Source organism: Salvelinus namaycush, chromosome 37 (genome assembly GCF_016432855.1).
Source record: "Salvelinus namaycush isolate Seneca chromosome 37, SaNama_1.0, whole genome shotgun sequence".
In the NCBI taxonomy this organism is placed as follows: domain Eukaryota; kingdom Metazoa; phylum Chordata; class Actinopteri; order Salmoniformes; family Salmonidae; genus Salvelinus; species Salvelinus namaycush.
In genome coordinates this window covers 7,819,785-7,846,301 of record NC_052343.1, presented here as the reverse complement: position 1 = coordinate 7,846,301, position 26,517 = coordinate 7,819,785, and the positions used below count along the sequence as shown (strand labels likewise).

The window sequence follows — 26,517 nt, the reverse complement described above, 5'->3', positions numbered from 1 at the left end:
GCTCGGGAGAGACGAAGGTCGAAAGCCACGCGTCCTCCGAAGCACAACCCAACCAAGCCGCACTGCTTCTTAACACAGCGCGCCTCCAACCCGGAAGCCAGCCACACCAATGTGTCGGAGGAAACACCGTGCACCTGGCTACCTTGGTTAGCGCGCACTGGCCCCGGCCCGCCACAGGAGTCGCTGGTGCGCGATGAGACAAGGATATCCCTACCGGCCAAACCCTCCCTAACCCGGACGACGCTAGCCCAATTGTGCGTCGCCCCACGGACCTCCCGGTCGCGGCCGGCTGCGACAGAGCCTGGGCGCGAACCCAGAGTCTCTGGTGGCATAGCTAGCGCTGCGATGCGATGCAGTGCCCTAGACCACTGCGCCACCTGGGAGGCTGTGTGCTCGTATTTTATAACCTGTCAGCAACGGTGTGGCTGAAATAGCCGAATCCACTCATTTCAAGGGGTGTCCACATATACTTTTGTATATATACTGTATCTGATGTTAGAACACTCTCTAGGTTCTGTTGGATAAATAACTCTGCAATCATGTGATGACTGGTGATGTAAAGCCATAGCAAGTGAGTTTTTTCTCAATAACAATTTATGATCAATAAAATTAAAGGCTTCACTGAAATCTAACAATACAACTCCAACTCCAACTATCATCTTATTCTTTTATTTTAACCAATCATCAGTCATCTGAGTCAGTGCTGTACAAGTTGAGTGCCCTTCTCTTTATTTATGCTGAAAGTTAACTTATTGTAAAATCATTACTCTGTTTTCTTCAGGTAGCCTATTTCTTAGAGCCTGGATACACCAGACTGAGCGTTCATTCCGGTTTAACCAGGCTGTATTTGTGAGGTGAAAAATGCACGGGTTGACAGGTCAGGTGGGATCTTCTTCTCCAACTGGCCTATTCCCGCTCGTTTTGATCCGCTTCACAATGAACCAACCTGCCTGTATCGAGTTGTGTTTTGCAAGAGAGAGTTCGATGCAGTTGGCCAACTTTGCGCCCCCGGGTGATTTTGCTACACAATGTTCCTGTAGATTACTCTAAAACCATTATTTTCTCAACCGTAATAGCCTATGCATTATGTTGATTCCTGCTGCCTGTCCCTGTTTCGCGGCCTGCTGCTGTGTGAGCTGTGCGCATGGTGGAGGGAGAGATGCATTCTGAGAAGCACAAGCATATGACCGTTGACAAATGCTACTGCAGGCAAATTACAGTTTTTTAAGCTACTACTGTTTTAGAAACATTAAGTAGCCTACGCCTGGCACTGGAAAGTTGTTGTTGTAGGACATTAGCCTACATTTTTACTGATGGATTAATAAATGATCCTACATGGCTATATATAAACACTAAAATATTTTGAGTTATCAATCTAGCAAAATGTTTTGAGTTTGCACTTCCTCGGGATTTGAATAATTTAGTTTATAAGCCAATATGAACAAAGATGTCATCAAATTCTCTGAAGAGCCAAAAATAAATCAGATCATTCTGGATCTTATTTTGACAGGTTTCATATCAAAATATTAGTCATGCATTCCCTGTATATGCTCCGTGAAATAATAGCTCTTTTAATCATAGGCTGCCATCTCTGTCTTACTGGGTAATTGTCCAGAGCCCACTAATGTGCAGTGAATGTTCTTGTATTTGTTATCGAGCAACATGGTCAAATGTATCACAATATGACTTATTGTCCATTTCGCCCAGCTAAAAAAAAACACCCCAAAAGACTACAAACAATACTTCTGTCCAGTTCTTCATGTTCTCTCTGAACATTGTTGTTGACTGAGTTTTTCTGTGTTCTTTCCCTTCTAAATAGCTCCATATGCGTGCAAGACCTTTCAAGACGCTCAAAGCTGTTGGAAATGAATGGCCTTTTCCTTTTTTACTCTCCCTCCTTTCCCCACTCCTCCTTCCTCTTGCCATTTTATGTCTTACGCCATTTAGGGAATTGAACCCCATGCCAAAGCAATGTGAGCAAGTCCAGATACGTTGCATAAATAATTTTTAATTGGATGTCAATTTTGGTTCTCTCTCCGTCTTCTGATCTGTTCCTGATCTTCACTGTTTGTTGGCAGAGTATTCTCGCCAAGGTCTTTGTCAGGTCTCTTATTCTATTTTATGGTGATGTTTTCACCATAGTTTCTGTCTTCAGTCAGTAGCACGTATTTGGAGTTTTTGCCCCCCCCCCCCCCCCCCCCCCCAAGGGGAAGGAAAAAAAGGTAATTTACTGTTAGATTTTAATTTAAAAAGCCAGGCTTAGCATTAGAATACTTCAAAACAAGACCAGAAGGGGTGGAAGAATGAAACTGGAGGTGATGGACACATCGTTTTAGAAAGAACAACCTCTAAAACATCCTGGCGGATGGTCAAGGTGAAGCTGAAATCTTAAACATCGTTGCTTTTGACAAGATCCGTAAAACTGTTTGTTTTCTCTCTCTCTCTCCGTGTTGCAATAGGACTAAGGCTACCTTTTACGGTTGTGTCGGAGGATAATTTAACTCCTAATCAGATCTGGCTCAGACAATGCAGTTTATTGACAGTTTCACTGCATACTTGAGGTTCTGTGTGCTGTGTTTGTTCTCCACCGTTGTTTATTGGTAGAACCCCTGGAACATGGCCACCAGCTCCGTCGCATAAAGCTTTGCAGTTTGCTCCAACTAGTTATAACCTAACCTATACCTCACACGGAACACACATGGAATTCTACATCACTGTTCTTTCTCTCTACTACTGTTCCACACAAGAGTTGTGTTCCAACTGTTACCCCCTCCAAGCCGTTGGGTTTTTACTCTGCTTGTTTCTTCGCAACGAGAGAGAGGGAGAGAAAGAAACTGTTGCTTTAGCGGAAGCATTTATTTTGCATTGCATGCAGCATTACAAAGCCACACTCTGTGATACAACGCAGGCGGCCGTAAATCTGTTGGGCGAGCACAGAACTGCTCCTCTCCAGCCCCCTGGGTTGTGGTTTGTCTGTAAGGCAGCTGAACAACTTGCAGACATTTTGAGGACACTTATGGTTATAGAGCTCAGACACCCATTTGAAGACCATAATAAGAGAGTACAGCACAGACATAATCGCATCTATCGTCCCACATTTCCACATCCATCTTTCACATCTATCGTAAAGTCTTCCCCCTGTCTGTCTTCCTAATGTCTCCCTCCTGCTGCTTCTCTCAGGAAGCAGCTGTGATAGAATGGCCTCTCAAATAGATTGCAAAAGCCCCTGTTTCTCCTCCTCTTATCTAACCAGTGCAGTCTGTCAAACAATTTTGTCTAAATTATCTCCCCCCGTCTCATCCCCTTGGCCACCGTCTTCTGCAGAACTCTAAGGTACACATCCTGGACACCGAGGGCTTTGAGACCACGTTCGGGCCCAAGGCGCAGCGTAAACGACCCAACCTGATGGTGGGAGACGTGAAGGACCTGGCAGAACAGGCTGAGGTCTTGGCACAGACCTACAGCACTGAGAAGGACCGCGACTTGGTCACAGAGGACGATGGGGTCAGGTGAGTGCAGTAGCGCCTGTTAATTTTGTCACTGGCTACTGTCACTGATGTCACTTTGACTGACAGTGACAATGCCTTCCAAACGTACTGGGCTTCTTCAGGTATACCAATAACTACTAACCATTTTCTATTTACTACTACCCCAATTCCATGATAGATACTCCATTTTCTTTGTTTTGATAATATAGCCTAGCTTTAGACTGTATGTTGGACCACATGAGCAGTTCCAGTCTGTGGTTAATGTTGGGGTGTGGCACCTGTTGCACTGTATGTAATCTACACACAGAGAGGTCGCTCGTGAGGAGATCTTCAAGAAGGGCCAGTCGAAGAGGATTTGGGGAGAACTCTACAAGGTACAGCATCTTTCTATCTGATCTAGGAATGTTTATTTTAGTTCACCTTGATATTTCCTAATAGATACTGCATACGGTGCAGGTATCAGGGATGCAAACTTGCCACTATGTTTCTCATATCGAAATGAATGACAGAATGCATCCCTACGCTTCCTACAAATAGAATATCAATGTTCAGAGCGTGATGTCCGATATGTCAGAGCAGAATGCGTCATCCAATAGTACCACGTGTGACAGCTGTGAGCAGCCATCCGCATCCCCTAACAAGCCATTAGTCTACACAGCTGCTTTTCTCTCTCCATTCTTTCTGTGCACCTCTATCAGTTTTAAAATGTTATTTAGCCGTGATGGCGAGCTGGGGTGTGCAGGCAGTGATGAGGTTGAATACGCGAGCGTATCACCTGTAAGAACAAGCAGGCCAGTCTGACTAGGCTTTGCAGTCATGCAGCCTCAGTCACTGCCATAGAGGAAAAATGGACCACAGTGACAGTCATGCTTGCGCCTTTACATCACTGAATTTTTTTCTTCTGAAATATAGTGATTTGAAATGAGTTTAGATCAACTACGAACTCTCACTCCTGGTTATGCCCAAACCCTGACTCTGTCTTCCTCTCTCAATATCACTCCTTAACCCACAGGTGATAGACTCGTCAGACGTCATCATACAGGTGCTGGATGCCCGCGACCCCATGGGTACGCGCTCGCAGAGCATCGAGACCTACATGAGGAAGGAGAAGCCTTGGAAGCATCTGATCTTCGTGCTCAACAAGTGTGACCTTATCCCTACCTGGGTCACGGTAAGAGATCCCTTTACTCTATCCTGAGACAAATGCACGTGTAGGGGGGTAATAATTATTGTGTATGCGTATTACACTGACAAAAATATCAATGCAACATGTAACGTGTTGGTCCCATGTTTCGTGAGCTGAAATAAAAGATCCCAGAAATGTTCCATATGCTCAAATGTTGTGCACAAATGTGTTTACATCCCTGATAGTGAGCATTTCTCCTTTGCCAAGATAATCCATCCACCTGACAGGTGTGGCATATCAAGAAGCTGATTAAACGGCATGATCATTACACAGTGCACCTTGTGCTGGGGACAATACAAAGCCAGTAAAGAACAAGAAGGCCTGCACACTTTTTCAAAGGCCAAATGTGCGGTTTTGTCACACAACACAATGCCACACATCTCCAATTTTGAGGGAGTGTGCAATTGGCATGCTGACTGCAGGAATGTCCATCAGAGCTGTTACCAGATAAATTAACATGAAATTATCTACCATAAGCCGCATCCAACGTCGTTTTAGAGAATGTGGCAGTACGTCCTACCAGCCTCACGACTGCAGACCACGCTTAACCACGCCAGCCCAGGACCTCCACATCTGGCTTTTTCAACTGCGGGATCGTCTGAGACACCCGGACAGCTGATGAAACTGGGTTTGCACAACCAAAGAATTTCTGCACAAACTGTCAGAAACCGTCTCAGGGAAGCTCCTCTGCGTGCTCGTCGTCCTCACCAGGGTCTTGACTGCTTTTCGGTGTTGTAACCGACTTCAGTGGGCAAATGCTCAGCTTCAATGGCCACTGGCATGCCGGAGAAGTGTGCTCTCATAAAAATGGAGATCTATAGGAGAAAGCCCTGCCTCCAGCTGTTTGCTTAGAAATTCTAGGGACAATTAGGAGGCCTGCGGCTTGTGACCGTAGCGTACGTATAGGTATCTACGGCAGGACCAACTCGGAAAGATAGGTAGGAGCAAGCCCATGTAACGCTTTGTAGGTTAACAGTCTAGAATAGTGATAGTGATAGTCAGTGATAGTCTAGAGACTAAAGCTTTGGTGGCTTTCTCTCAGGCTTCCATGTCTTCTCTCTGGACCTCCTCAATGTCCACCTCTTGAACATCAGACTCTGAGGCCTATTCTTCAACGTCACATTCCAACCTTGTTAAGGATGGCTCATTGTCAGGCTCAAAAAGCCCAAAAATTGCCTGGATGGCGACCAATTTTTCAACCCTTGTATTGGTCAGCCTGTTGCGTGCTTTGGTGTGTGTTCCCAAACAAGGACCAGTTGCGCTCTGAGGTGGCTGATGTTGGTGGGATTTGGAGGATGATGGAGGCAACAGCGGAAAGAGCCTCAGATCAACAAAGTTCCTTCCACCAGGTGGCTGATGAGATATGTTGGGACGACTGCCATATTGCATCTCCATCCCAAAGCCCTTGCTTGGAAGTGTACTTTGCCAGACTGCCAAGAACCTTGCTGTCATCCAGGCCAAGGTGGCGAGACACAGTAGTGATGACACCATAGGCCTTGTTGATCGCTGCACCCGACAGGATGCTCTTGCCAGGATGCTTGGGGTCCAACATGTACACTGCGGCGTGTATGGGCTTCAGGCAGAAGTCTACACACTTTTTGATCCAGTTTCCCAGTCCCTGCCGATGGAAAAACATCCCCACAGCATGATCCTGCAACCACCATGCTTCACTGTGGGAATGTTATTCTCGGGGTGATGAGAGGTGTTGGGTTTGCGCCAGACAGCGTTTTCCGTGATCGCCAAAAAGCTCAATTTTAGTCTCATCTGACCAGAGTACCTTCTTCCATATGTTTGGGGAGTCTCCCGCATGCCTTGTGGCAAACACCAAATGTGTTTGCTTATTTTTTTCTTTAAGCAATGGCTTTTTTCTGGCCACTCTTCCTTAAAGCCCAGCTCTGTGGAGTGTACGGCTTAAACTAGTCCTATGGACAGATACTCCAATCTCCGCTGTGGAGCTTTGCAGCTCCTTCAGGGTTATCTTTGGTCTCTTGGTTTCTCTCTGATTAATGCCCTCCTTGCCTGGTCTGTGAGTTTTGGTGGGCGGCCCTCTTGGCAGGTTTGTTGTGGTGACATATTCTTTAAAAAAAATGTAATAATGCATTTAATGGTGCTCCGTGGGATGTTCAAAGTTTTGGATTTTTTTTTATAACTCAACCCTGATCTGTACTTCTCTACAACTTTGTCCCTGACCTGTTTGGAGAGCTCCTTGGTCTTCATGGTGCCACTTGCTAGTGGTGTTGCAGACTGTGGGGCCTTTCAGAACAGGTGTGTGTATATATACTGAGATCATGGGACACTTAGATTGCACACAGGTGGGCTTTATTTAACTAATTATGTGACTTCTGAAGGTAATTGGTTGCACCAGATCTTATTTAGGAGCTTCATAGCAAGGGGGTGAATGCATATGCACGTACCACTTTTCATATATATATTTTTTTAACAGGTAATAATACTTTTTGCTTCACCAGTTTGGACTATTTTGTGTATGTCCATTACATGAAATCCAAATAAAAATCTATTTAAATTACAGGTTGTAATGCAACAAAATAGGAAAAACCCCAAGGGGGGTGAATACTTTTGCAAGGCACTGTATGTTTTAGGCTAGTCTAACCAGCAATAATGGCACACAAGCAAAAAACGGTGTCAGAAATCTTTAAAGGGGTGGCAGGTAGCTTAGTGGTTAGAGCGTTGGACTAGTAACCGAAAGGTTGCAAGATCGAATCCCCGAGCTGACAAGGTAAAAATCTGCCCCTGAACGAGGCAGTTAACCCACTGTTCCTAGGCCGTCATTGAAAATAAGAATTTGTTCTTAACTGACTTGCCTAGTTAAATAAAGGTTAAAAAAAAATTATCAAGTATGTCACATCGTTGTTCAGTGATAACAGTAATTCGTCTGATCATAATACATTTGCCAGCAGCATACCACCCTGCATACCATTGCTGGCTTGCTTCTGAAGCTAAGCAGCGTTGGTCCTGGTCAGTCCCTGGATTGGAGACCAGATGCTGCTGGAAGTGGTGTTGGAGGGCCAGTAGGAGGCACTCTTTCCTCTGGTCTAAAAAGAAAAATATCCCAATGCCCCAGGGCAGTGATTGGGGACACTGCCCTGTGTAGGGTGCCGTCTTTCGGATGGGACGTTAAACGGGTGTCCTGACTCTCTGAGGTCATTCAAGATCCCATGGCACTTATTGTAAGGGTAGGGGTGTTAACCCCAGTGTCCTGGCTAAATTCCCAATCTGGCCCTCAAACCATCAGTCACCTAATAATCCCCAGTTTACGATTGGCTCATTTATCCCCCTCCTCTCCCCTGTAACTATTCCCCAGGTCATTGCTGTAAATGAGAATGTGTTCTCAGTCAACTTACCTGGTAAAATAATGGATAAATAAAAAATAAAAATAAAGAAATGTATGTTTTATATTTTGGTAAAATGGTGCTATTCTATAATTAATGTATTCAAATTGCTAAAGGCTTCTTAAAAACTGAACATAGGTGAAGTGTCAAACTTATGGCTGAACAAAGATTGACATTTCTGAGTCATGAAGATCTATCTGCAATTGCAGATGGTCAATAATTTTCTAATGTGGCAGGATTTTGATACTTTTTATGGTGAGGACCTTTTTAATGGGTTTTAAAAATTATTATTCACTACAAAACAGTTCTGATATCTAGTATGTGAAATCTGATGCCCAATATCTCAGAACTATGCTTTGTGCAGATAGAACCTTTTTATAGTCCGATCACGATTTTGTGACCATTGAGGCTACCAGACAGCCATTTTCATTATTTTGTTTATGTAATAATTAATTTAGCAACAAATTCCTAATGCAAGCTTCGTAACTCAATTATCAATTCCAAGCAATTTTGACTTGCCGTAAGACCAGCTATGCTAGTAATTGTTGCTTGATGCTCCGCCCCCACCCGACCTGTGTTGATTGAGAGCTTGCTGGTCCAATCAGAGGGCCGAGTGTGCGTTTCACTAGCCAATCAGTTTTTATTTCAAGTGCGATGCTGTCTGGCTGCATGGTGAGTAGTGACAAAAACCTGCCCAGATAATTTCCAAGTCTAAGTCGAGTCCAGAGTCTTAAGGCTCCAAGTCTCAAGTTTTATTTTCTATCAAGTCGCGTCTCAAGTCATCATTGTGATTTGGGTCCGTCTCGAGTCCAAGTCGTGTGACTCGAGTCCACGCCTCTGGCCAAGCCTACACATGTACCCCGTTCACTCTGTTGTGCCGGCCCAAACTGTACTCAGCTGAGTTTCTTTTCACATTGTCTTTTTCAACACGGTTCCAGCAACTATGGCGGATGGAAAATAAACCAGCTCAGTTTGGTTTGGCTCAGTAGTGTTTGATCAAAGACTGGCAATGCCTTCTATGCCAATTGTTTTCTGGAGTGAGTTGATGTTCTCCAGAGTTTTATGTAAGTAGTTATCCACAACTCTTTTTTTTTTCAATCCCGTATCATGCTTGCTCTACCTTGACAAAGGATAGCTTGTGGCCTCAAATAACATGTGTGTGGATTCGGGGGTCACCAAAACAGGAAGGATGGTGTCCACGCCAACTGTTTTCATGATGTGCTGCGGGATTTTGCTGTCGTGTCAGTAGAATACACTAGAGATGCACTGTTCAGCACACATTATGAATGAATGTCAGACTTACATTGGAATGACACATTGTTTGTGCCTGTGTTAAATGGGTTATTCTTCAGTGCTAATCTTGTGTAACCACCCCTCATATATTATTTACTCCATCACTATCAGAGAAGATGCTGCCCGACCCCTAGAGTAATGATACATTTCTAGACATAAATGGTTCAATGGCCAACTGAATTGTGCGTACTTGCAGGATATTTGATGTGTTTGACATTCGCCTGGTTTGTAGACTACTATCGACATGCTTTACTTTCATACTGACACACGTGCTGTGCAAACTAACATTTCACATAGAGTAAATGTATGTCCATGTCTGTCTGACTTAGGTCTGTCTGTTTTGTCTTCAAACCAGAAACGCTGGGTAGCCGTGCTCTCTGCAGAGTACCCCACCCTGGCCTTCCATGCCAGCCTCACCAACTCGTTTGGCAAGGGCTCCCTCATCCAACTCCTCAGGCAGTTTGGCAAGGTAGGCACCGCCTTCTCACACACGAGTCCCCCACTCGACACGGACCGAACTAAACTCCCCATTTGGTCAAAAGTAGGTCCCTAAGGAGCAGAGGTTGGTACAAATGGCCAACTTTTGTCATGGCACCCGACTCTAAACACCCTTATGAGCATACGGCTCCGCTCGGGGTCCTCACATCTGCTGCCGAGCTATTTTTGGTACGCACGAGCCATAAAACAGGGCCTTGGATGCTCAGAGGAGAGCACAGGCTTAGTTAACATAAATCAAGTTGAAAGGTATATCGCTGACATTTTCTCTGTTGGGTTTAAGATAACTGTGTTGAGTAGGAAACATACCAATGTTGCCATGATCGGGTTGTACAAAAACCAATGGCTGTTAGAATTTTACCTTTTGGGGAAAAAGTTTAGAGACTAATATTTATGCCTACCTCTTGGTTTTGACAGATTTTTGATCCATGGTGTAGACTTATCTGCTTCCAGTAGCTATTTTCTGCTGGTGAAAACAAGCTTTTTTAGATTACGTGATCACATGTTTTATTAGTATTGGCCTACATCAAAGTGTGGTCTGGAGTTGTTGCTGTCCGGAATTGAAGACAGGTTAAGTATAGACTGTTGTTCAGGAAACTGCTATTTTAACTTGTTTTGCCTCTTCAGCTCCACACAGACAAGAAGCAGATCAGCGTTGGGTTCATCGGCTACCCCAACGTGGGAAAGAGCTCTGTCATCAACACGCTACGCTCCAAGAAGGTCTGCAACGTGGCACCCCTCGCCGGTGAGACCAAGGTATGGTATTGTTCCCCTCAAAAATACCTTTTTAAAATAACACTTGAACATAAGCCCATATTGATACTTGGGGTGTCATGATGAGCAATGTACATACGTCCATGTAATCTCAATAATGGCCAATGCAGGGGGGGACGATCTCACGCAATTCCCTTGATTGCTAAGAGAGAGCACAGAATAGAATGTTGCAGGCTGCATTGTTTGTGTATCAGTGTGCTACTTATATCCTAAGTAACTTCCCAACGATGCGCTGAAGTATATGTATTTAAACCCTCCGCCTCGATTATACACGTCTGATACCTGGCAGAGACATGCCCAAAAAGCAAAAAACAGTAACCCTCATCCTTCATTTCCTCTCTCTGGACCTGTTCATCCTGTTTGGAACCAAACGGTGGATCTGGAGGTCTGGAAACCCCACTGAGGGTGATGCTATCGGAGTTGGCCGTCTGTTGCCAGAGCTGTGAGCGTGCAAACGAGATCCAAGTTTTTTTTCTTTCTCCCCTTTGGGATCTATCAGATCGGCGCGTAACCAGCGAGAGTTTATCGCCCAATGCAAGGTGGCTCTCGCCAGAGGCTGCTAGCGTCTGTCTGCCTGTCTGTGGCCAAACAAGGTTGTTCAGCATTAGGCTGGCCCTCCTGTCTCTAACTCTCTCACACCCCGGTTGTTTGAATGGATGTGCAATGCGTTTGTTTCTGTGTTTAAAAAAAAAAAAAGAAGCTTGTAAAATATTTCCTTCCGTCGTCCAAATGGGGATATGAGTATTGGTTTTCAGGCAGAAGAGAAAGCAATGTGATTCTCAGTACAGTAGCAAGCTCCTCTCAAAAGCAGGAGACCTTCTTACCAGGGGTTGGAACTGAAATAATTTTCCAATTTCGTCCGTTATTTTGTGTTCCTCGAAATCGATACTTTTTCAAATTTACCTCAACATTAAATTACTTCACCAATGGATAGAGAGCCGCTTGCTATGGAGCGGGCAAGCTATGTACATGCATTGGACAGACAAGTGTACACTGCGTGCACAATTATTAGGCAAATTGTATTCCTCAGGATTCATTTTATTGTTGATCAATCAAATGTTATTTACCTCAAACCTGAGTGTTTAACAAAGGAAAAGTGAGTTTTGTCTTTCTCAGGGGAATATATGTGTGCACAATTATTAAGAAACTAAATTACAAAAATAATTTCCCCCAACTCACTTGTTTATTCTACATTTTTAGAGTAAGTGTAACAGATAAGTAACACAAAATGACAATTAATAAAAATGTTGGCCTTTCAAAAATATTCAATAACTGCCATGAGCCTTCCATCCATGAAGTCTGTCTGTTCACGATCAACTTTTGCTGAAGCAGCAACCTCAGCCTCCCAAATGCTGTTCAAAGAGGTGTATTGTCTTCCCTCAGGTTTGAGAAGGGCCCAGAAGTTCTCAATAGGATTTAAGTCAGGTGAGGAAGGGGGCCAGGTCATTATTCGGGCATCTTTGAGGCCCTTGCTGGCTAGCCAAGCAGTGGAGTACTTGGATGCATGTGATGGATGAAGATCATGGCCTTCTTGAATGCTGACAACTTCTTCCTGTACCACTGCTTGAAGGAAGAATCTTCCAGAAACTGGTAGTAGGTTTGGGAGTTGAGTTTCAGTCCATCTTCAACCCGAAAAGGTTCAACTACCTCATCCTTAATGATAGCAGGCCATACCAGTACCCGTCCTCCACCTCGCTGGCGCCTGACTCGAAGTGGTGCCCTGTGTCCATTACTGATCCAGCCACGGGCCCGTCCATCAAGAGTCACTCTCATTTCATCTGTCCATAAAACCTTTGGGCAAAAAAAACATACCTGAAGACAGATCTTTCAATTTTGACGCTTCAACTTGTGAATCTTATTCAGTAGTGGTAGTGTTTCAGCCTTCTTGACCTTGGCCATGTCTCTGAGCACTTGATACCTTGTACTTCTGGACACTCCAGGTAGGTTACAGTTCTGGAATATGGTGGCGCTGGAGGATAATGGGTTCCTGGTAGCTTGACGTTTAATTCCTCTCAAGTCTTTTGCAGTTAATTTGCCTTTTCTTCTCCATGCGTTTTGACTATTGGCATCAAAGCGTTTGATTGTCCGGTGGTCACCCCTCAATAGTTTAGCTATTTCAAGAGTGTTGCATCCGTCTGAAAGGTATTTTAAAATGTTTGACTTTTCAGTGTCAGTTAAATCTTTTTTTTGGCCCATTTTACCTGAGGTAATGAAGCTACCTAATAATTATGCACACCTTGATATGTGTTATTCACTTTCGCCACACCCTCCCTCATTACACAATACATATCACCTGAAAATGATTTAAATCCAATAAGCATTCAAGTTGGAAAATGTGCATAGAAATAATGATACGATCAGAATACTCACTTGCCTAATAATTGTGCTTGTAGTGTAGGGTCTGATATTTTGTGGGTAACGAGAGCACTGGGCATCTTGTTCTTATGACATGCATTATCTGAATTAGGCCTACAGAATTATACCTACTTTAATGTCTTTGAATTTCAGAGATTTGGCTTAACTAACGTTGGACCAGAGCCAGCCCTTAGTCATGACACTGTTCCAGTACATTACACATAATGCCGCCTGGATTTTGAAAGCTAGACCAGAGCTAGCTAACAAGCTTGTGTGCAGAGTGGCACCAACATTTGAATTAAAAACAGGTCTTACCATCTTGTAGTTTTATAAATTCAATGTGAAACGTGATAACTATGGTATCCTTAACTAGCATTGATAAAACAATCTAGTTAATTTCACTGATAATCATAAGATCTGAGACTCTATCCACTTCCTCATTATTTCCCTGTTGTTGCATAGAGATTTATAGAGCTAGTAATGTTTTATCTGTCCCATTATAGCGTCTGTAAGCACACGGGCAGCGCCATTGAGACCGATACAACATTGCGAGCTCTAAATCTCTATGCAACAACTGGTCAGAGAATGAGGAAGTGGATGGAATCTAGTTTTGTATGATTGATGATCATTGAAATTAACAAATGTATAAAATATTGATTACTATGTATAGATTTGTAAGACTATAAATGACCAACCACCCAGTTTTGGTGTAGTTAGGTTTATTCCCCTGCCTTTAAGAGGAGCTGGCTACTGTACCGGGAGGTTTCCAGCAATTGCGCTAAGCTAACTTCAAACTGCACGCAGAGATATATAAAAATGGTAATCATGAGTTCGTCTGACTCTGGGCAAGTAGATAAACAACCTAAATCAGACCTAAATTAGATCCTGATGGGCTGCCCCATCTGCCTCGCTGACCCTCCACATGGGGACCCCTCTGGGTGCGTGCTTAGTCCCCTCCTGTACTCCCAAATCACCCACAACTGCCTAGCCACGCACGACTCCAACACATTAAGTTTGCCGACGACACGACGGTGGTAGACCTGATTAGGGCTGTTACGGTGACCGTGTTACCGCCACACCAGTGGTCACGAGTCTTGAAGGTAGTCAAATTCTACGTGATCGTTTAGTCATGCTAATTAGGCTTCTCCAAGCTCTGATACGGCTGATGATTATTAGTAGCCTACCAAACTCGTTAACTGCCAGGTACTCTGCACTCTGTCCTTCTAATCACTCTGACAATGCAAATGTCATCAAAAATATAATCAAAACCTTCATGAGAGCTCATGTTGCGCAACATTTCTATAGGCTATGCAATTGCGTGAGAAAACAGAGTGATGGCTTCTATTAAAAATAAGAGGATCCCATCAGCTTTCTATAGGCTAGGTCTACTATATTTATACCTCAACTTTCCTAGTATTAAGCACATTGTTTGTCTTTGCAACAGGAGTATAGCCTACCTGGCAGGCATGAAAATGAACCACGGGAAAAGCATCCTCCATTTGCTATTTAAGCATAGATGACATGTATTTTTTTCCCCCTTCCCCTGTTTCGAGACAGGTGCATTGTAATGGTCCATTGTAAATCAAAATAAATTTCAGATTTTATTTTGTATATGTAAAGAATATTTAAATCAAGAATAGTTTGAGTTACAATATTAGCCTATCACTTGTGAATGATGCCCAGTGTAAGGCAAGAAACGATGCATACCTTTTTTGGCGACTTCAAATCAAACATTATTTGTCACATGCGCCAAATACAAGTGTAGACCTTACCGTGAAATGCTTCCTTACAAGCCCTTAACTCTTCTTGAACTGCACTGTTGGTTAAGAAAATATTTACCAAATGAAGTAAAAAGTAACACAATAACATAACAATAACGAGGCTATATACGGGGGTACTGGTACTGAGTCAGTGTGTGAGGGTACAGGTTAGTTGAGGTAATTTGTACATGTAGGTAGGGGTGAAGTGACTATGCATAGATAATCAACAACGAGTAGCAGCAGTGTACAAAACAAATGGAGGGGCGGTGTCAATGTAATAGTCCGGTGGCCATTTGATTAATTGTTCAGAAGTCTTATGGCTTGGGGGTAGAAGCTGTTGAGGAGCCTTTTGATCCTAGACTTGGCGCTCTGGTACCGCTTGCCGTGCGGTAGCAGAGAAAACAGGCTATGACTTGGGTGACTGGAGTCTCTGACAATATTTTGGGCTTTCCACTTCACCGCCTATTATATAGATCCTGGATGGCAGGAATCTTGGCCCAGTGATGTACTGGGCCGTACGCACTACCCTCTGTAGTGCCTTACGGTCAGATGCCAAGCAGTTGCCATACCAGGCGGTGATGCAACCGGTCAGGATGCTCTCGATGGTGCAGCTATAGAACTGAGTTTCAAGTTTGAGGAAGATAATTTTCACCATAAAAATGCACCTTTATAATAAAAGCATTACATGCATAATCGCATTTGCGGTCCCTTTTGATAATGGTGTTTTCCCGCTAATGGCAGAATACAATAATTCAACTTTTGTACTATGGGGGATAGTAGATTGACAAAAGCTAGTGCTTTTGCTGGTCGCTAGTCCTACTCACCTTGTTGGCTGACGAAAAGTAAATGTGGACAGTTCTGCGGTGTGCTCTGAAGGGTCTGTCCTCTTTTTAAGATCTGTTTTGTTTATGTTGATGCAGTAGGGTCTTCATTTCTGCTACATTATCAAATGAAATGAAATTGTCCCAAACCGGTGAGTTCTTGTGAATAGGTTCTGAGTAGAAAGTCATTAGACCCTGTGATTTAGCTGATCTTGGGCCCGGTCTCTTCTTCCAGGTGTGGCAGTACATCACCCTGATGCGACGCATCTTCCTCATCGACTGCCCTGGTGTAGTTTACCCCTCTGAAGACAGCGAGAGCGACATCGTGTTGAAAGGAGTGGTATGTTATTTTTCTCCATCAATAATCTATATGGTTGTTTTGTTTGTAGTAAACCATTTTTTATTATTTTATTTGAGCAGGCAGGGTTATACAGTGAGCTCAAAGTATTGGGACAGTGGGAAATAGTTTTGGTTCTGTACTCCAGCACTTTGGATTTGAAATGGTTAAAGTGCAGATGGTCAGCTTTAATTTGAGGGTATTTTCATCCATGTTGGGTAATCTGTTTGGAAATTACTTTTAGGGGACTAAAAATATTGGGACAAATTCACTTGTGTATTAAGGTCGTCAAAAGGTGAGTATTTGGTCCCATATTCCCAGCATGCAATGATTTCATCAAGCTTGGGACACTAAACTTGTTGGATGCCTTTTCTGTTTGTTTAAGTTGCGTTTCAGATCATTTTGTCCCCAATAGAAATAAAAGGTAAATAATGGATCATTTTGGAGTCACTTTCATGGTGAATAGAATGTTTCTGAACACTTGTATATTAATGTGGATGCTACCATGATTACAGATATTCCTGAATGAATAGTGAATAATGATGGGTGAGAAAGTTAGATGAACAAATATCATACTCCCCCCCCCCCCCCCCCCCCAACTCCCAAAAATGCTAACCTCCCCTAATGGTGAGAGATTAGCATGTCTTGGGGGTATGATATTTGTGCATCTAACTTTCTCCCTGATCATTTTTTTTATACTTCCATGTCTAAACCTGTAGCATTGTCATTGTATGCTTCACTGCTGTTTCCCAGGTGCAAGTGGAGAAGATCCGTAACCCGGAGGAGCATATCCCGGCAGTGCTAGAGCGGGCCAAACCAGAGTACATCCAGAAGACGTACCGCATCCCCACCTGGAGCTCTCCAGAGGACTTCCTGGAGAAACTGGCGATGCGCATGGGCAAACTCCACAAGGTCACTGCCTGGGTCATATTAATTAGCGCACACTGTAGGAAAACATTTTAACGGAAAACAACAAGTGTTTCTTATTGGACACGACCGGATAGTCCCTCCCTGTTTCAGTCAGTTGTCTCGTTTGGTACTTAATTAACATAACCCTGGAGTGTATCAATGGGGGCTGAAGTCACGGTACAGGGTAATTGTCCGTAGGCTGTTGGTCGCCCCCAGATCCATTTGTGCTTCATCGCCAGCTCTTATGGTTGTTGTTTGGCATGCTAATGACCATATGGATTGGCAAGACAACACAGATCTGAGACCACCAGGCTACATAGCCTGGGCTGCTTGTCTTCATTTCTGACCATCTTTCATCTACCTGAATGATCTTTTATAACTCTTTGTGGTTAAGGGAATTTGAATGTCACAATATACTTTAGTCCTGAAAGGTGTGTTATATTCAGGATTTATCTTTTGTGTATTTGACAAGCTGTAGGTCAGTGGTACAAATTATCTTCCCTAAATATACACTCTGTTTTTGTATGGGCCATTTTTTGGATCAGTTTGAAATTCAACACTTGACCCTAAAGCTTACTTAGCTTATTTAGAACCCATAAACCCCGAGTGGAATATAAGGTCTATATAAGGACACTCCATTTATTCTTACTTTATTTCCTTCTCATGTTTCCCTAATGCATTATCTGTTGCAGGGTGGTGAGCCAGACCTTACCTGTGTCTCCAAAATGGTGCTGAACGACTGGCAGAGAGGACGCATCCCCTTCTTCGTAAAACCCCCTGGCTGTGAGGGAGAGCATGAGGTGAGAGGTGGACGAACGGCTGGAATAAAACTCTCTTCCTCGCATACGAAAATAAAGAGACATTCTCAACAGTAATGTTAGCACATATTCTGGTTGTAGTCTGCCACCCTCTGCCTAAACATAAAATATCATCACAGGCCTTGCCAAGAGTGCATGCATGGTCACATTGACTTTGCTCAAGCTATCTTTTTTATTAGATTTATTTGACAAGTAAAAATCGATAAAGCTGCTCCAGCCGGGGACAACGATGCATACATTAAAATGATTGAGGCTAAAACCCAAAGTCGTATTTTTGTTGTGGTCCTCTCAGGTGAGCAATATTGTCTACTCAATCTGAAATGTACACATGGTCTGCATGCATCCCAATTCTCTCCCTTTCTCCTGCAGTGTGCACTTGCACACTCCCCATTGGATCGGTGTAAGCATTGGCTGGAGGGAGTTTCCATCATTTTTAAATCCACGTCGAATGAGTGTGCAAGTTCACACTTCAGGAGAATCGGACCCTAGCCATGATTATGAAAGTTGTACTGACTGGTGTGTTGTTTTCAGGGCAAGGATATACTGCCAGTGGAGGGGGCACCAGAAGCTACAGAGCGTGTACAGGAAGAAGGAGCAACAGAGGAGCAGAGCGAGGAGGTGGTGGCTGCCGTGTCGGCCGAGCAGGAGGCCCAGCAGCAGCAGAAACACAAACATGAGCAGGTGCAGAAGATTCTCTCCAACGTCCGGCAGAACTTCGGCAAGATCAATGTGGCGCCCGAGTTCAACGATGAAGACCTGGCACCCGTGCAGACCGCCTACCTCGTTTTCTCGGACCTGTCCGGCTCAGACTTGGATGAGGAGGAAGATGAAAATGGAGATGAAGAGAAGGGGGATGGGGAGACAGCAGCTGGAGATGCTGAGGGTGCCGCCACCACCCCAGCCGGTCAGCCTGCCAAGGTAGAGGAAAAAAAGAGTTCGCGTGAGACGATCCGCGAGCTGGATGGGAAGATTGCAAAGTACAAGCAGTTCCTGGACCGGGCCAGACTCAAGCGCTTCTCCGCCATCCGGTTTGTCTTATTCTTCTCCGTTCTCCCCACCACTTATCATTTCAGTCTTGTTCTGAAGATGTGCTTTATTATTTTCTAATAAACCCACATCAACCCCGGTTCTTGTCCAAAAGACCGGCATAGCTCTGTCCCAAGTGGCACCCTATTCCCTAGATAGTGAACTACAAAAGTAGTGCTCCATGTAGGAAATAGGATGCCATTTGGGATGAAGCCATAGAGAGATGAAGGGTGCCTGGGTCCTTTGAGGTGAAACATGCCCTGTTTTTCACTGTCCAGGCACCTGGGGATTGGCAGCTGCTCATACCGTTCTGTCTGATAGATGGGGTTTTCGATCACCATTTATGTCATGTTCCGTGCACTCACCAACTGTCTCTCTCGCTGGTGAACGTCAGCTCACGCCCTCGCTCAACAACGTCAATTTTTAAAATATTTTTAAATTTTTATTTAACCTTTATTTAACCAGGCAAGTTTGAGGCAAGTTTGAGAACAAGTTCTCATTTACAACTGCGACCTGGCCAAGATAAAGCAAAGCAGTTCGACACATATAACAACAGAGTTACACATGGAGTAAAACAAACATACAGTCAATAATACAGTAGAAAAATAAGTATATACAATGTGAGCAAATGAGGTAAGGGAGGTAAAGGCAATAAATAGGCCATGGTGGCAAAGTAAATACACTGCTCAAAAAAATAAAGGGAACACTTAAACAACACAATGTAACTCCAAGTCAATCACACTTCTGTGAAATCAAACTGTCCACTTAGGAAGCAACACTGATTGACAATAAATTTCACATGCTGTTGTGCAAATGGAATAGACAACAGGTGGAAATTATAGGCAATTAGCAAGACACCCCCAATAAAGGAGTGGTTCTGCAGGTGGTGACCACAGACCACTTCTCAGTTCCTATGCTTCCTGGCTGATGTTTTGGTCACTTTTGAATGCTGGCGGTGCTTTCACTCTAGTGGTAGCATGAGACGGAGTCTACAACCCACACAAGTGGCTCAGGTAGTGCAGCTCATCCAGGATGACACATCAATGCGAGCTGTGGCAAGAAGGTTTGCTGTGTCTGTCAGCGTAGTGTCCAGAGCATGGAGGCGCTACCAGGAGACAGGCCAGTACATCAGGAGACGTGGAGGAGGCCGTAGGAGGGCAACAACCCAGCAGCAGGACCGTTACCTCCGCCTTTGTGCAAGGAGGAGCAGGAAGAGCACTGCCAGAGCCCTGCAAAATGACCTCCAGCAGGCCACAAATGTGCATGTGTCTGCTCAAACGGTCAGAAACAGACTCCATGAGGGTGGTATGAGGGCCCGACGTCCACAGGTGGGGGTTGTGCTTACAGCCCAACACCGTGCAGGACGTTTGGCATTTGCCAGAGAACACCAAGATTGGCAAATTCGCCACTGGCGCCCTGTGCTCTTCACAGATGAAAGCAGGTTCACACTGAGCACGTGACAGTCTGGAGATGCCGTGGAGAACGTTCTGCTGCCTGCAACATCCTCCAGCATGACCGGTTTGGCGGTGGGTCAGTCATGGTGTGGGGTGGCATTTCTTTGGGGGGCCGCACAGCCCTCCATGTGCTCGCCAGAGGTAGCCTGACTGCCATTAGGTACCGAGATGAGATCCTCAGACCCCTTGTGAGACCATATGCTGGTGCGGTTGGCCCTGGGTTCCTCCTAATGCAAGACAATGCTAGACCTCATGTGGCTGGAGTGTGTCAGCAGTTCCTGCAAGAGGAAGGCATTGATGCTATGAACTGGCCCGCCCGTTCCCCAGACCTGAATCCAATTGAGCACATCTGGGACATCATGTCTCGCTCCATCCACCAATGCCACGTTGCACCACAGACTGTCCAGGAGTTGGCGGATGCTTTAGTCCAGGTCTGGGAGGAGATCCCTCAGGAGACCATCCGCCACCTCATCAGGAGCATGCCCAGGCGTCATACAGGCACGTGGAGGCCACACACACTACTGAGCCTCATTTTGACTTGTTTTAAGGACATTACATCAAAGTTGGATCAGCCAGTAGTGTGGTTTTCCACTTTAATTTTGAGTGTGACTCCAAATCCAGACCTCCATGGGTTGATAAATTTGATTTCCATTGATCATTTTTGTGTGATTTTGTTGTCAGCACATTCAACTATGTAAAGAAAAAAGTATTTAATAAGAATATTTCATTCATTCAGATCTAGGATGTGTTATTTTAGTGTTCCCTTTATTTTTTTGAGCAGTGTACAATATAGCAATTAAAACACTGGAATGGTAGATTTGACAGTAGATGAGTGTGCAAAGTAGAAATACTGGGGTGCAATGGAGCTAAATAAATAAATACAGTAGGGGTAGAGGTAGTTTTTTGGGCTATTTATAGATGGGCTATGTACAGGTGCAGTGATCTGTGAGCTGCTCTGACAGCTGGTGCTTAAAGCTAGTGAGGGAGATAAGTGTTTCCAGTTTCAGAGATTTTTGTAGTTCATTCCAGTTATTGGCAGCAGAGAACTGGAAGGAGAGGTGGCCAAAGGAAGAATTGGTTTTGGGGGTGACAAGAGAGATATACCTGCTGGAGCGCGTGCTACAGGTGGGTGCTGCTATGGTGACCAGCGAGCAGAGATAAGGCGGGACTTTACCTAGCAGGGTCTTGTAGATGACCTGGAGCCAGTGGGTCTGGCGACGAGTATGAAGCGAGGGCCAACCAACGAGAGCGTACAGGTCGCAGTGGTGGGTAGTATATGGGGCTTTGGTGACAAAACGGATGGCACTGTGATAGACTGCATCCAATTTGTTGAGTAGGGTGTTGGAGGCTATTTTGTAAATGACATCGCCGAAGTCGAGGATCGGAAGATGGTCAGTTTTACGAGGGTATGTTTGGCAGCATGGGTGAAGGATGCTTTGTTGCGAAATAGGAAGCCAATTCTAGATTTAACTTTGGATTGGAGATGTTTTATGTGAGTCTGGAAGGAGAGTTTACAGTCTAACCAGACACCTAGGTATTTGTAGTTGTCAGAACCGTCCAGAGTAGTGATGCTGGACGGGCGGGCAGGTGCAGGCAGCGATCGGTTGAAGAGCATGCATTTAGTCTTACTTGTATTTAAGAGCAGTTGGAGGCCACGGAACGAGAGTTGTATGGCATTGAAGCTCGTCTGGAGGGTTAACACAGTGTCCAAAGAAGGGCCAGAAGTATACAGAATGGTGTTGTCTGCATAGAGGTGGATCAGAGACTCACCAGCAGCAAGAGCAACATCATTGATGTATACAGAGAAGAGAGTCGGCCCAAGAATTGAACCCTGTGGCACCCCCATAGAGACTGCCAGAGGCCTGGACAACAGGCCCTCAGATTTGACACACTGAACTCTGTCGGAGAAGTAGTTGGTGAACCAGGCGAGGCAATCATTTGAAAAACCAAGGCTGTTGAGTCTGCCGATGAGGATGTGGTGATTGACAGAGTCGAAAGCCTTGGCCATGTCAATGAATACGGCTGCACAGTATTGTTTCTTATCGATGGCGGTTAAGATATCGTTTAGGACCTTGAGCGTGGCTGAGGTGCACCCATGACCAGCTCTGAAACCAGATTGCATAGCGGAGAAGGTACGGTGGGATTCGAAATGGTCGGTGATCTGTTTGTTAACTTGGCGTTCGAAGACCTTAGAAAGGCAGGGTAGGATAGATATAGGTCTGTAGCAGTTTGGGTCAAGAGTTTCCCCCCTTTTGAAGAGGGGGATGACCGCAGCTGCTTTCCGATCTTTGGGAATCTCAGACGACACGAAAGAGAGGTTGAACAGGCTATTAATAGGGGTTGCAACAATTTCGGCAGATAATTTTAGAAAGGGTCCAGATTGTCTAGCCCGGCTGATTTGTGGGGGTCCAGATTTTGCAGCTCTTTCAGAACATCAGCTGACTGGAATTGGGAGGAGAAATGGGGAAGGCTTGGGCAAGTTTCTGTGGGGGATGCAGTGCTGTTGACCGGGGTAGGGGTAGCCAGGTGGAAAGCATGGCCAGCCGTAGAAAAATGCTTATTGAAATTCTCAATTATAGTGGATTTATCAGTGGTGACAGAGTTTCCTATCCTCAGTGCAGTGGGCAACTGGGAGGAGGTGCTCTTATTCTCCATGGACTTTACAATGTCCCAGAACTTTTTTGAGTTTGTGTTGCAGGAAGCAAATTTCTGCTTGAAAAAGATAGCCTTGGCTTTTCTAACTGCCTGTGTATATTGGTTTCTAACTTCCCTGAAAAGTTGCATTTCACAGGGGCTGTTCGATGCTAATGCAGAACGCCACAGGATGTTTTTGTGTTGGTTAAGGGCAGTCAGGTCTGGAGAGAACCAAGGGCTGTATCTGTTCCTGGTTCTACATTTCTTGAATGGGGCATGCTTATTTAAGATGGTGAGGAAGGCATTTTTAAAGAATAACCAGGCATCCTCTACTGACGGGATGAGGTCAATATCCTTCCAGGATACCCGGGCCAGGTCGATTAGAAAGGCCTGCTCGCTGAAGTGTTTCAGGGAGCGTTTGACAGTGATGAGTGGAGGTCGTTTGACCGCTGACCCATTACGGATGCAGGCAATGAGGCAGTGATCGCTGAGATCTTGGTTGAAAACAGCAGAGGTGAATTTAGGGGGCAAGTTGGTTAGGATGATATCTATGAGGGTGCCCGTGTTTACGGCTTTGGGGTTGTACCTGGTAGGTTCATTGATAATTTGTGTGAGATTGAGGGCATCAAGCTTAGATTGTAGAATGGCCGGGGTGTTAAGCATGTCACAGTTTAGATCACCTTGCAGTACGAGCTCTGAAGATAGATGGGGGGCAATCAGTTCACATATGGTGTCCAGAGCACAGCTGGGGGCAGAGGGTGGTCTATAGCAGGCGGCAACGGTGAGAGACTTGTTTTTAGAGAGGTGGATTTTTAAAAGTATAAGTTCAAATTGTTTGGGTATAGACCTGGATAGTAGGACAGAACTCTGCAGGCTATCTCTGCAGTAGATTGCAACACCGCCCCCTTTGGCCGTTCTATCTTGTCTGAAAATGTTGTAGTTAGGGATGGAGATTTCAGAGTTATTGGTGGTCTTCCTAAGCCAGGATTCAGACACGGCTAAGACATCCGGGTTGGCAGAGTGTGCTAAAGCAGTGAATAAAACAAACTTAGGGAGGGGGCTTCTAATGTTAACATGCATTAAACCAAGGCTTTTACGGTTACTTCAGTCATCAAATGAGAGCACCTGGGGAATGGGAGTGGAGCTAGGCACTGCAGGGCCTGGATTCACCTCTACATCACCAGTGGAACAGAGGAGGAGTAGGATAAGGGTACGGCTAAAAGCTATGAGGCGATAAAAAATATTCAAGGTATAGTGTACAGACAAAGGTATGGTAGGATGTGAAAACAGTGGAGGTAAACCTAGGTATTGAGTGATGATGAAAGAGATATTGTTTCTAGAAACATCATTGAAACCAGGTGATGTCATCGCATGTGTGGGTGGGTGAACTGAAGGGTTGGAAAAGGTATAATGAGCAGCGCTAGAGGCTCTACAGTGAAATAAGCCAATAAACACTAACCAGAACAGCAATGGACAAGGCATATTGACATTAAGGAGAGGCATGCTTAGCCGAGTGATCATAAGGGTCCAGTGAGTAGTGAGGTTGGTTGGGGTCACGGTGATTCAGAAAGCTAGCCGAGCCATGGGTAGCAAGCTAGCAGAAGATGGAGGTCTGTTTTTAGCCACCCCGTGCGTTTCCGTCGGTAGATTAGTGGGGTTCCGTGTGGTAGAGGGGACCAATCCAATTGTCAAAATAGTTATAGTGGCCCAGGAAGATTGTTCGATAGACCTGTTCAGATAGCAGCCGATATGCTCAAGACAGCTAACGATTAGCGGACCGCAGTTAGGAGATGGGCGTTCAGGTTACGTCGCGATGGAGGGGCCAGTTGAATAACTCCCTCGGGCAGATAACGTCGGTATTCCAGTCGTGAAGGCCCGGTGGGGCTCCGCATCGGCAGTAAAACGGGTCCGGATAGGTGATTGTAGCCCAGGAGTGGCTGATGGAACTCTTCAGCTGGCTAGCTCCGGGATAATTGGTGTTTGCTCCGGAATCGATGTTAGCCAATAGTCACTCGGATAGCAGCTAGTTAGCTGCAAGATCCAGGTGTAAATGTCCAGAGCTTGCGGTAGAAATCCAGGTATATGGAGAGAAAAGAGTTGTCTGCGGCCAATATGCTTTCCATTGTCGGCTCAGCGAATTCCAACAGGACTAAACTGTCTGGATGTGTAGGGAGTAATGAGGTTGTATGTGACGACTCTTTCTACTGTTCTTTTTTTGGACAGGATTCCGAAGGCACTCTCTGACAAAGTGCTCACAGACATGAAAGTGAAGCAGGCGGCGAATAAACCTCAACCTAAAGGTAACAACTTAATTTCAACTTATTTGTGATTTTCCTTTGTGGGCTTATCTGACATCCCAAATGCAGGGGTTAAAGTTCTGTCATGTATTTCTGCCATATGGATTCTTTTTCCAATTGAAAAGGACTGGAATTGGTCAAACTTGCAGTTTAATACTTGTAGAAAATGATCCTCTTTCCCTAAAAGCATAATGGTCATGATTATTATTCTTTTTTTTTTTACATGAAAGGGGAGGTTCACTTCTCTCCGCAGACATTTGATCTGAGATCAACTTAAGTTTCAGTCATGGGATTTTTTTTTTTTTTTAACCCGGCAAATGTATTCCATCAAAGAATACAAGGGCCTTCTAGCAAAATATGCACTTCCCTTTACACAAAGTACAGACTTTATACAAGTCTTCATGGATAGCAGCAGATAAAATGTATAATTAGAGTAGGTATTTGGCCAAAGACCACTGTCAAACTGAAACCAAACAAGCAATCAAACCATATAAATAGAATGGGAATGTCCTATTAATTTTTTTAGGAATTCCATGCCTACGGCTCATCCACTTACTGGCCAACCTTTTGTTCCTCAGCTGTAACACAGATTGGCAAGAAGAGGAAAACCGATGAGGCAGAGGAGCCCACGCGTCCAAACAGAAGTCTAACATCCAAGCAGGTACTGCGTGTTCACTTACCCCACTGTTTGACATCAAACAGGCCTATCTATCTAGACTGGATGCCTCCGATGGATGGCTGCTCCCCTACCGCTATTGTTAATGGAATGAAGGAAAGCACTGTTCTTCCTCAGGCTTAAATCTCCCTCATTTGTCTTTCTCCCCCCCCCTCCCTCCTCTGCAGAGGAGAGCAGCGGATCGTGCTCAGAAGGTGAAGAAAGTTGGAACGCGCTATTACGAAACACACAACATCAAGAACAAGAACAAGAACAGAAAGATGCCTACGGCGCCCAGTGAGGGCAAGAAAGCCAAGAGATTGAAGCGCTAGTCTGGGGTCCAAGAGACTAATAATTATTTATTTTAATGACCCTGTCATTGTAATGAATTGTTTTATGGTGTCTTGGTACCTACCCTTGGTATCTTGATGGAAAGTGATTTGGGTAAGGGGCATTGAGTGAATTAGGTTTTGATTCACTTTTACCGAACCTCAACCCCGGATCCGGGATCACCCCCCACCCCCCCCACACTGATTAGCATCGCTAGCATAGCGTCACAATTAAATAGTAGCATCTAAATATCATTAAATCACAAGTCCAAGACACCAAATGAAAGATACAGTTCTTGTGAATAAAGCCACCATTTCAGATTTTTAAAATGTTTTACAGGGAAGACAAAATATGTAAATCTATTAGCTAACCCCGTTAGCAAAAGACACCACTTTTCTAACTCCATCAGTTTCTTACTCCATCAGGTGCTATCACCAATTCGGCCAAATAAAGATATTGATAGCCACTAACCAAGAAAAAACCTCATCAGATGACAGTCTGATAACATATTTATTGTATAGGATAGGTTTTGTTA

General features: G+C 44.6%; 1 protein-coding gene across 1 annotated transcript in view; it reads left to right on the top strand.

Moving 5' to 3' along the window:
* The window catches only part of LOC120031419 (nucleolar GTP-binding protein 2-like), a 38,075-nt gene extending 11,881 nt beyond the window's left edge, over window positions 1–26,194 (top strand). The window contains exons 5-16 of the mRNA XM_038977158.1: window positions 3,325–3,509; window positions 3,796–3,862; window positions 4,501–4,659; window positions 9,673–9,786; window positions 10,440–10,568; window positions 15,758–15,862; window positions 16,613–16,771; window positions 17,461–17,568; window positions 18,118–18,614; window positions 24,924–25,000; window positions 25,576–25,658; window positions 25,841–26,194. Coding sequence (XP_038833086.1) covers window positions 3,325–3,509; window positions 3,796–3,862; window positions 4,501–4,659; window positions 9,673–9,786; window positions 10,440–10,568; window positions 15,758–15,862; window positions 16,613–16,771; window positions 17,461–17,568; window positions 18,118–18,614; window positions 24,924–25,000; window positions 25,576–25,658; window positions 25,841–25,984 — 1,827 coding nt within the window. The 3' untranslated portion in view covers window positions 25,985–26,194. The remainder of the gene's footprint in view (window positions 1–3,324; window positions 3,510–3,795; window positions 3,863–4,500; window positions 4,660–9,672; window positions 9,787–10,439; window positions 10,569–15,757; window positions 15,863–16,612; window positions 16,772–17,460; window positions 17,569–18,117; window positions 18,615–24,923; window positions 25,001–25,575; window positions 25,659–25,840) is intronic.
* Window positions 26,195–26,517: the final 323 nt, after the last annotated feature.